The sequence below is a fragment of the Leptinotarsa decemlineata genome, unplaced genomic scaffold (genome assembly GCF_025532065.1).
Source record: "Leptinotarsa decemlineata unplaced genomic scaffold, Ldec_3_MD MMD2_tig00026328_RagTag_RagTag, whole genome shotgun sequence".
Taxonomy (NCBI): Eukaryota; Metazoa; Arthropoda; class Insecta; order Coleoptera; family Chrysomelidae; genus Leptinotarsa; species Leptinotarsa decemlineata.
Window position 1 is genome coordinate 25,072,324 of NW_027412688.1, and position 12,217 is coordinate 25,084,540.

The window sequence follows — 12,217 nt, forward strand, 5'->3', positions numbered from 1 at the left end:
TTTTGTGACGATTAGTTTTCGAGATAATTTGAAGTTTTAAAGGTATTTGCATTGAGTTCAACTCTTTTTAAAATAAATCAAATTGTTTTTAAGGTGCAAGTTACGTTCAGAACTCTCATAAAAAAAATAAATTTTTGCTTTTTATGACAACCTGCTAATACGTGTCCATTTGATGTCGAATTATTTGTTTATTACGAGGAGATTTCTCCGGGGGATGGGGTTGGTTACCACCATTACATTTTAGGTAAATTGAGTGGCACCTACTTATGAAGGTTGAATTGCCTCTTCAAGAAGTTGTTAATAAGAATTACCGGTTGAATTTCCATCAATGAAAAATGAACCTATAATATGATTGCCTAATATTCCGGCCCAGATATTCAACTTTTGGGGATGTTGGGTATGTATTTCTGCGTATTGTCTTGGGTTTTCATCCGACCAATAACGGAAATTGTAACGGTTCACGCAACCATTTGAATAAAATGAGCTTTCGTCCGAATAACAGATGTTATAAAGCAGTTCGGGATTTTGCATTAATATTTCACTCATGCTCTCACAAAACTCCTGTCTTCGGTCAAAATCATCCTCATTGAGTTCACGAACAAGTTTAATTTTGTAAGGATGGTATTTGTGGTTTTTAAGGATTCTCCATGCGATCATATGGCTTATTCCTGCCATTGCGGATAAACCTCTGGTACTTAACCTGGGATTGGCGATGACTTGACCAAACACTACAATCGCATTATCGTCATTCACTACCCTTCTCTGAACATCACTTTTTTCATTTAAAACCGAACCTGTCTCCCTGAATTTTGTGACCAAATCCAGAACGTGATTTCTGCTTAGGTGTTTACCAGGTTTTTGCTCGTTAAATAAAATTGATGTTTTATTAGCATTTTGGTCGTTGCCAAAAAATGAAGCAATAACTGAAACCCTTTCGGCAGTAGTGAAAGAAATGTTTAAACAAATAACAATACACGACCCGTTTCAACAAAACAATCGAACGTTGTTATTTAACAAAAAATTGATAAGAAGAACTGCTTAAAATTTTTTTTATTTAGGCATACAAGTTACCGAGTGGTCTGTCTAATGTATTATCAACATGGCAATTTTAACTTCAAATTATCTCGAAAACTAATCGTTACAAAAATTTTCTTTTAACAGAGTTGTGAAGGTATTCGAAAGACCTTTAAAACAAGGTGCCACTCGACCTACTTTCCCCATCTAAATAAAGGTCGTCGGACGCACCTCTCTGAGGGGGTGCGTACTACAAAAAATCTGATTAGTCTGAAAGGTGTCCCCCTTCAATTAGAAATCGACGTGTCCGAGCTTTTTTGAAAATCTTACTTTTTATATTCAAAAACGGCTCTGTTAGGTTTTCGTTGTTACACACTGTATATAGAAGAAAATGTAAATGGCGAAATGTATGATCACATGCTAGAAAGATCTATCGAACCTCGGATAGTTCATGAATTAGAGAATCACGGAGACATACACGGCAATTTATCTTTGAAAGAAAATGTATTACATTTTCAACAGAATGGGGAACCTTATTATTTTGTAGTTCCAGTTATTCAATGGTTAGATAATAATTATGCTGATCAATGTATTGGAAGAAGAGATTCTACTGAATGGCCTCTCACATCCCTGGACCTATCTCCTCTAGATTTTTTCCTCTGGGCCACTTACTTAAAATAGGTTGTTTTAAAGACGACGCAATCTGATTCAATAAAGCCACTGAAGGAAAGAATAATCTAAGAATGCTGAGCTATTTTCAGAGAAACATTTGCCAATGTTTCGGAATGACTTTCGGAAATGAAAATTGCGAAAGTTATAAACAATTTAGTGAAAAATAAAAAATGGGTCCAGTTTTTTGGAAATATCTCAAAAACTAATTGGAATTTTCAAAATCGAAAAAAAAAAATTCGAAAAGAGGAAGAAATTTCCTATCGAAAAGTCCTGACTACCGGAACTGTAGGACCAATATTTATAATTTTCCCGGAGCTCTGAAATAGAGCTCTAAATCGGGTGTTTAGCCGCGTGTAGGCCGTGCGTGTTTAGGTTAATTTTACAAAAAAAAAATTATAGCATATAAAATATATAAATTGAGGAATGAAAAAATTCAGTCATATACTCAAAAGATAAATTAACAGTAATCTGTCGGTAAAAAATTTTTAATGCAATTATTAGATTTATTATGCTATTGTTAATTAACAATTTTTTATCACTCGATTATCATTATTGCAAGTGTGATATTTTTCAAACTAAAAGTGTGGAATTTTTTTCCTTCCATAGAGTTATGATTATAACGGTTAGGAATTGATTTACTTCCAAAATATTGAAAAATTATTATTTTTCAGTTATTTATTAACCATTTACTGCATTTTTTAATGAAAAAGTTTAATAAATAATCGAAAAAATTTTTTTATTCATCATTATTACTGATATGTTTTTTTTAAATCAGAAGCTACATAAAAATATTTTTTTTATTTCATCACTTATTGTTTAAAACTTTGTTATAAATTCGATAAAAAATGGAGTGAATAAAAAAATGCATGGTTTTTTTCATTCATCAATTGCAACTGGAACAAAAATGAAATGAAAACATTCATTTGTTTATAACAAATTGTTTATTCAATACACAATGGAGAATTTTAAAAATTAAATTGTTTTTGTTCCGAATTAAAAACAAGATGAATAATTATTTTAAAAAATTGGTTTCTTAATATTATTAATTGGTGGTAAAAAAATTGTTACTCAACAAATGCGTTTTTTTGCATTGTAAAAATTTCTTCAAGAGACAATTGAAAAAAATCATGATTTTTATCAAAAATTAAGATCCAAAAAAAATTCAATCATGTTATAAACAATGCATTTGTTTACAATAAATTTTTAAACAATGAGTGATAAAAATTTTAAAGAAATATGTTCATCTAACTTCTGATTTGTTGATGATCGAGCGATAGAAAATTGTTAATTAACAATAGCGTAATAAATCGAATAACTGCAATAAACATTTTTTACCGACAGATTATTGTTCATTTATCATTTGAGTATATGCCTGAATTCTTTCATTCCTTAATTTATATATTTTAAATGCTGAAATTTTTTTTAGTAAAAATGGCCCAAACAGGCACGGCTCACGCGCGGCCAGACAGCCGATTTCGAGCTCATTTTCAGGGCTTCGGGAAAATTATATATATTGGTCCTACAGTTCCGGGAGTTGAAACTTTTTTATAGGAAATTTCTTCCTATTTTCGAATTTTCGATTTTGAAAATCTCAATTAGTTTTAGAAATATTTTCAAAAAATTAAATCCATTCTTTATTATTCTCTAAATTGTTTATAACTTTTGCTTTTTTTCATTTTCGGAAGTCGTCCGTTTTCAAAAACTTTCTAGACGCTATTCCGAATCGAATGACACCTCAACCATAATTTTCGGAGACTGCTGAAGAAAGTTCGGAAAAAAGCACTTCTTGATCAGATTAGTCAAGTTCAAACATAGCTTAACAATCTTTCAACAGCTACAGATTGGGGATGAGAAAAAACAGAGACTCTGTTTTTGCCCATGAAAACACCATAATCATTGGCAGGTTTAGAATTACTGAAACTAGTTCATTGTAGTTGCATAGTAGGTATCTAACTGCAGTAAAACTTAAAGCAGTAGAAAAACAGTGATGAGTGCATCCGATGTTGTTGGGATGATGACAATTTCAACTTCGAGTACGGCATGATTGTTGATCAACAAAATACTAACCATCCAGTATATCGAAAACTGATTCAGGCATTCTACGTATCAAACTCAGATACTAACTCTGACGGTTAAGAATGCGTTAATAATAAATTGTTTTGGTAATAAATGATAAAATTAATTATGAAAAATGTTTCTGTCAATTTGTAGAGAAATGTCAATTATGATTTTCAAAATAGAAAACATTCTCCGAATAATCATTTGAACATTCGAGATATATAAAAAAACGTTCATAAACAATTAAAAATCGTATTTTTTTCTGAATATCATATTATGAAGATAAAAATTTTTTGAATTCCCATACGGTCATACACAATTTATAAACAAATTGCGCTAAAACAGTTTGTTCAACTTACCGAATGTTTTTATTTGATACAGAAACAGGATATAATGATAAATATATAGAAAAATTAAAACAATATGTTATGTTACTAAAAAAAATCATAATGAACAAAATATAATGTTTTTGAACTTTTATAATGTGATCTTGTGGAGCACATTGATAAAAAGAGATTCACGTTCATTACAAGACCAAACACGACTATGATACGATATTTCATCATGGAATCCTAGTGCCTATCTTCCGGCTCCATCATCAGATCAGCTCCAGAGTACCTACCATATTGTCATCAAAATCACATAAAACTGCCAATTTTCATAACGCTACGATCTTTAAAAGATGGTTAAATTAGTTTTCTTAGATTTGACTACATAGTTACATACATACATACAGGTCGACCTAATAAAAGCGTATTAAAAACGAAAAACTCTAGAAAAAATTAAAAAATAATTTGGGTCAGTCCTTAAAGAAATATTGAAAAATGCATGACTCGAAAAATCGTATACCATACACGGAAATGAATCTTGACAGGTCTTGATGCCTTCTAGATGGCTATCCTGTGTAGTGTGTATCAGCCAAATGGAATAAATATGACACTGAGTAAATATGACTGTGCTCAACAAAACACTCAGGCACGTCCAATTTTCAACAACCAAATTTTTCAATGCTCAATAACTCAGTTAACGGGAACAACAACTCGACCACGAACTCGGGCTTTGCAACCGTTACCACATCGCCTCTGATAATGTATACCGCAGTAGTAGACGAAACGTCAGGCATAAAAACCTGCAAACCACGCAAACGCTGAAAACAGATTTTACACTGTCATCTACGGCCGTGAATATTTACATTCTTTGGTAATTCATATTATTTATCCTATCGTCTGTCATTTTGGCGTCTTCAACTAGTTTGAATACTTTGAATTCTTGCTGTTTTCTAATGGAAATATACAATGAACTTTTTGTAATTAAAGTTGAACTTTCAATAATCACACCATGCATGTGTCGGTTTCACTTCTCCTATCATTATATTCGGCTCGCTTAAATATCATACAGTGTTAAAATGGAAATATGCCAACCAAGACAGAAATTATCGAATGATATTGAAAATTTCGTTATGGAATAAACTTTTCATGATCAGTCAATATCACTTGGTACCTATGTAAAAATGAAATACATACCGGCTACCTGAAATCCATACGCAATTTGTCGTTGACACAACGCTTGTTGAAAAACAGATGTGAAGAAATTAAAACCCACTTGCTGCCTACATTTAATGCGGTAAATATTGGCAACGTTGTAAGGATTCCCAATAATCTATTTCATGTATGAAAATATACTTATTGGACTCCCTATTATCAATCAGATGTCTGATGATGGTGTATACTGAGGAATTCTTATGAATGTTTGACGGACGGACGCTCTACTATCGAATCAATAGTGTACTCAATTTTTTTATGGTGGTAAAAATGTCATGCCAGCCTACAGAAATCAGTTTTCTAGTACTTACCATGAAATATATTCGGTAAATTCTTCAAATTATGATGGACGCCCTATCAGCGCATTCAATGTATGGATGCCATATTGATATCGGGATGTATATATATATATATATATATATATATATATATATATATATATATGTATATATATATATATATATATATACATATATATATATATATGTATATATTATATAACTTTTTTTTACTATTGGGTTGCAGCAATTGATAAGTGAACTCTTTATAACTATTCTCAAGCTTTCGAGTAACTTAAACTCATCGTCAGGGGTACTACAAAATACAAATTACAAATTTTTGATAATAGAATATAATATAAATGTAAATGTACAAGTTTTCGTCTAATCTTCAACCTCAGATTCGTCACTGTTGCTACCGCTATCATCAAAGTGAATTATGATTGGTTCAATATTGTGTTTAATACGATTGTCTACGACCCACATTTTTTGCTCCTCTTTTAAAACATGCTGCATGCATTTCTTCCAGTCTTCTGCAGAAACAGTTCGAATAGCTTCTTGTAGGTGATGTTGCTCGTCCACTAATTTAAATGTTCTGTTTTCTCGTGCCACATATCCTTTTACTTGCGCCCAGATTAATTCTATTGGGTTTAATTCACAGTGGTACGGTGGTAACCTTAAAACTGTAATTCCACGACTTAACGCCATTTCATCCACTACGAATTTTTTATATTTGTCTGTGTGTAATTTTGTTAGCTGAAGTAGTTCTGCCTTTAAACTATCTTTGTTATATTGGATGTTCTTATTAATTAACCATTCTTGAATTGCTGCTTTTTTCCATGATTGTTTTGGTAATGGTTCTAAATGTCGACTATGGTATGGGGCATTGTCCATGACGATGACAGACCCAGGTTCCACAAGTTGAATGATGCCTTCAAACCATTTTTCAAACACCTCCGCATTCATCTCTTCATGATAGTCGCCTGTTTTCTTAGATTTAAATATTAATTCACCATTTGGTAAAAATCCACTGTCGCTTCCTATATGCATAACTATCAGACAACTACCTTTTCCAGATTGCTGTTTTAACCCAACTGACAAACCTTCAATAAAGGCTTGTTGTGCACTTGTTATATTACCATCCTGCCATACTTTTTTGACCGTATGTCCTTGGTTAACCCATGTCTCGTCCATGAAGTACAATTTTTTTTTTGAGCTTCCGAAATTCGTCAATTTTTCTAAGATAGTTTCTTCTCCATGCTATTATTTCTTGACGTTCAATGAGAATGCTTTTCCTGTCAACTTTTCCGTACGTAAATTTCATTTCGTGTACAAGTTTCCTAAAAGTTTCTTTACCCATTTTTGGGACCAATTCATGATCACTAAGTACCTCCAGAACTGTTTGTAGTGTGGGCAGCTCATTTCTGAAAAAGAAACTGTGAATAGTTCTGCGTATACTGGTTTTGGCTTCTTCATCAACTGTGATTTTTTTTTGTCCGCTACTAGTTTTTAGCGTTTGTACGTCCCCATGAATTTCTGCTTCTCTTGGTATTTTGTAAATCGATGATTTTGGTACACCGGTATAATCAGAGCACATATCAACTAATTTAACTTTTGTAATTGTGGAACTTAATTGTGGAAAGATTTCAAAAAAACTATATTTCTTCACTAGAATTTCGAAACACCTTTCTACAAATGCAAAAATAACCGTATATAATACAATAATACAGCCCCATTTTGATTATTGCAGTACGCTGTTATACAGTTTTGACCAAAATAAAATTATGTCTCTGCAAAAGTTACAGAACAGAGGAATGAGGGTGGTTCTTGGATGTAATCGTTATGCAAGTATATGCTTTATGCTCAGTGCATTACAGTGAAAGATATTACCGTGAAAGATATTACAGGTCAGCAATGATATTTATTTTTAAGATAACCAATCATATGCTACCTTCTTATTTCGAAGAATTTATCATTTATAGAAATTCCACTCACAATTACACTACTAGACAAAATGACAATTTTCACCTGCCACAATGTAGTTTATCAAACTCCATGAAAATTTTATTATATAAAGGCCTCATTGAATATAACAAATTTCCCCAAAATGTAAAGAATAATAAAAACCTGTTTCAATTCAAAAAAGATTTGACTGATTATATGAAAGGTATCATAATAGAATAGATAGTAAGTGACTCGGTATATATTATGTATTTATGTGTACCTATATGTATATATGTATTATATCCTTACTATGTGTGTCTATATAACATGAAATATTATGTATATTATATTTGTGTATTAGGATCTTCCTACCAATAAATCATTCATTCATTCATTAATGATGTAGAAATGCCCGGTTGGTTATTCGGAGGTACACACGTACAATTACAGCACATATGCACAAAGTCATCTTTTGGTGGCTGATGATCTCTTTCAAGACAGTGAAATACTCGCAGTACACTTTGTTTTTCTCTTACTGACCGAGACTCCGATCGTTTTACCTTTTTTGACGTGGAAGGCCCGACCATGTCTCCCATTTTTTGAGTAGTTTGAGAACGGTGTAGAAATATAATTATGTAACGCTTAAACACTTATTAGCACTATTATTTTCACCAATTGTTATCACAACACGTCGATTTCTGACTAACTTAACTGTAAAATGTACAATTCACGCTGTATAATTCACAAACCAATGATACGCTCATGGCTGCAAGTACATTAGTGAGGACTGCAACGATGAGATGGAAGTTACGGTAAAGTGACAAAGACAGAAATATCGTTGCGTACAGCGTTGCCACTAGTTGTAATAAATTTTTTTGGGGAAAAAAAAAATATAACCCCTTCAATTCAAATTGTAATAAATATCTAACACTATACAGAAAATAATGAATTTTAACTGAAGTAATCAAGAAATGTATAAGTATTACTCATTACAAGCTCATTATTGATTTTTGTCATAAATAATACCTTTTAATCGTACTAGTATTGTGTATTATCTGTAATTTGCCACAACCTACAACTCTACTGCTTACTATATTTTGATTCTGCTATAAACTGGTAACGTAAAATTTAGATATGACGACGCGCTTTACTCTCAATCATTATTGGTTTTACTATAGTTCCTTATACAAAATATTCACTTTTTCCTATAATTCAATATACTATTTTCACTATATGATATGAAAATGAATTTGGATATATCTATAAGGCAAGAATGGAAAAATGAAATAACAAATACTTACCAACAAGAAACAAATTCCCTAAATTCTGTAGTAAATTCTTTGTCTTGAGGTAAACTTGGAGGATCCTGTCCTATCACTTTTGTGAGTACTTCAAAGTCAGTCTTGCAATCTTGATAGGGAAATACACCAGTAGCCATTTCCACTAGAGTTATTCCTAGAGACCAAACATCAGCTCTAACATCGTAGTCTGGATTCTGCGGATCAGGTTCAATACGTTCTGGCTAAAAAAGTATATTACTGGCATAAGCATAATAAATAAATATACTCCAAACGTTATTTAGAAGTCCTACAGTGTTTCTTGAGCTGTGGTCCGCAAATCACAGCTCAAGATGTTGAAAATAATATGTACTACCTGAAATCAAATACTTACAGCCATATATGCAGCACAACCAGCACTTCTGGTTTTTGCCATGGAATCCACCAATCTCCCACTTATACCAAAATCACAGAGTTTTACGTTACCTTTAGTGTCTAATAGAATGTTTGAAGGTTTAACATCCCTATGTATGACCCCATGGGTATCTTTCAAGTAGGAAAGGGCTTCAACAGTCTGGAAAAATATTCGCAATACACATAAATTACAATTGTTTACAATTACTTACAGCTACAGTAACTTTTCCCAAAACTTCTTCTGGAACAGGTTGCTTGAATCTCTTCAATAATTTGTCAAAACACGTATCCATAAGTTCCATGCATATCCAAACTTCAGATTCAGTAATAAAACAGCCTAGACATTGTACTATATATTTACAGTCGTGTGATTTCAGAACTACTTCTATATCCATTATTATCCTTTTATTTTCCTCACTATTACCTGATCTTCTCATTTGCTGAAAACCAAAAACATAAATATAACAATTTCAATCAACAAAAAGACGCTAAAAATTGAATTGAAATGAAACTGAAACCAAGAAATGAAACATAACCAAAAATAAAAACAATACACAAAATTATGTAGATTGAAATTTATTAAGCAATTTGAACAAATTTGGACAAGTCAAGTATGCACATTCGAAATGATGATTTGAAAATATTCTTATTGAGAATGATTCTTTTATTGTGAGAATTATTCTATCATTCGGTTACTTAGATATACAGACAAAACAATGGGGAATGTATAAAATATAAGACTGAAATTGAAATGAAGAAAATAAACCATGGCTGCCTGCAAGTCTTTCAAAGTCATGGAATCAATTAAATCCTAAGGATATAGATTTCTGTTTATTTCTAGTTATTGTTGTTTGATCTCGGTAGAAAATAAATTGATATTGTTATTTGATCTCTGTAGGAAATAAATCAAATCATGGAATGCATACTGATTTTCTTTTCTGATCTGATATAACATGATGAATGATTTCAGAGAGTCATGATTCCAAGAATTTTGAAATAAAGGCATAATGCCCAAATTTTGCATCGAAACGTACATCTACTTTTTGAAAAACTAATCAATACAGTTTATTGTATGATTTTCACTATAAGGGTTTTAAAAATTACGCGACACGTGTTTCGATATACAATAGCATCTTCAAGCAGTTTATGTGTCGCGGTTTTTGTAAAACCCTTCTAGTGAAAATCATACAATAAACTGTATTGATTAGTTTTTTAATATGGATTTTCTTCAAGTATGGGCCAAGTTAATCATGGAAATTTATGTAATGAGTGCTACTTCCTGACCGGCAGTTCTAACTATTACCAAATTATATTAACAGATTTTACTAGTCTACTACAGGAGTTACTTATTTAAGTTATCTAAGAAGGAGACAATTCGAAGTGTATTGATTATAATTTTACAATAGCACGGATTGATACTTACAAAATAACCAGACCTCTGTTGTTTTATAAAACAAAAATAATTCGTTTGTACTTAACTACTTATCAAGTATTTAAAAAAAAAATTAAAATACCGGAAATTGATAATATACCGAAAATATTTCAGGCTAGGTACTGTTAATCATGGCCACTCAAATCAACATATTCTTCGGCAAAGGCCAGTTCCCCAATGTTCTAAAAAAATTATATAACTATCAAAAAGATAAGAAGTCCTTTTTTTATGGTTCAGAATGTGCATTCCACAATAACTGACTTCATGTTTCTCGTTCAGTGTTTCATTTAAAACAAGGCAGAATTGAATAGAAAATACCATTTACCCATTGAAAATTGAGAAATTTTTAAAAAGTGACGATCCTGTTATCATCCAAGATTAAAATGAGTAAAATTTTCAAAATTTGGTAACCTGACTTACAATTTTTTCCTTCTCTCTTTACATTTCAATGTTGCCAACAAATAATAAAATTTCTGTGAAATGAACATACCTATGATTAAGAATTTAGAAAAAGGTTATTTTAGTTTTCACATATTGGAAATTTTCGAATAGGTTGACTAAAGGACCACAACATGCAATTGTGAAAAGGTATCGATTCAAGTGTTTCTATCGAGTACCAGAAGTAAATTCCTGAAATATTGATTTTTATGATTGGCTGACACTCCAGAAATAGACCAGAGTACCAAGTTTTGACTGCAGATTCGTTATCAGCAAACAAAAAAAAACATTAGTTCAATTACTAGTTTCCCGAAATGTAGAGCAAATCATTAAAAGATATATTTACCATTTGTTATACAATCTTTCAGAACATTGAATGGAACTAGCTAATACTTGATTGAAATTCCTATCAAAACTCGCAATAGTATAACAAAACGCGAAACGTGTTTCACTGTAGACTAGCTTCCTCAAGCACAAATATTAATAAAATCATACAATAACCCTATCTTTTTTATTTACCTTAACAGCAATGATTTTATTACTAGGTTTATGTCTCATTTTTACAACATGACCACAAGTTCCATTTCCAAGTTCTTCTATGTGTTCCATTTCTTTTATATCTGTTTTGAAGAGAATCCCATCCATCGTGAGATCCCCACTTATCTGCATAATTTCTCTCAGTTTCCTATCAGTGTCCTGATCATCATTTTGTTTTGTAGTGAAAGTCAGGTTCCGTGGTCTAGACATAATAGGGCTTCTGCTGTTACTATTTAGACCAACTAAAAAATGTACAATAGGTACATATTAGTTATTAGTGTAATGAAATGATATTTGATTCACTAACGTGATAATCTAGGGCGATTTGGAGGTAAGCCAACATTGCCAGAACCACTCATTGGAAGATTTGGGGGGCTCCTTTCATTTTTTATACGGTGCAGAAGGTCATCAATTTTTTTTGAGGCCTCCTCGGACATTTTTCAAGACTTGACCAAAACGTTCTTGAAAAAATCTTGAATATCTTTTTTATTTAGGAAAGAAAAAAATGATCTTTACTTTTTGACATAACTACAAAATCAATTGACAACTGACAAAAGTTTGACAGCTCACAAGGTTCAACCACAGAATATCGAAACTACAGTAGTATTCTGT

At 31.7% G+C, this 12,217-nt stretch overlaps 1 protein-coding gene across 1 annotated transcript in view; it reads right to left on the bottom strand.

Moving 5' to 3' along the window:
* The window catches only part of LOC111502266 (dual specificity mitogen-activated protein kinase kinase 7), a 44,808-nt gene extending 32,647 nt beyond the window's left edge, over positions 1-12,161 (bottom strand). Inside the window, exons 1-5 of the mRNA XM_023156294.2 lie at positions 11,913-12,161; positions 11,588-11,847; positions 9,411-9,638; positions 9,179-9,358; positions 8,809-9,029 (exon numbers count right to left, since the gene is read on the bottom strand). Coding sequence (XP_023012062.1) covers positions 8,809-9,029; positions 9,179-9,358; positions 9,411-9,638; positions 11,588-11,847; positions 11,913-12,042 — 1,019 coding nt within the window. The 5' untranslated portion in view covers positions 12,043-12,161. The remainder of the gene's footprint in view (positions 1-8,808; positions 9,030-9,178; positions 9,359-9,410; positions 9,639-11,587; positions 11,848-11,912) is intronic.
* Positions 12,162-12,217: the final 56 nt, after the last annotated feature.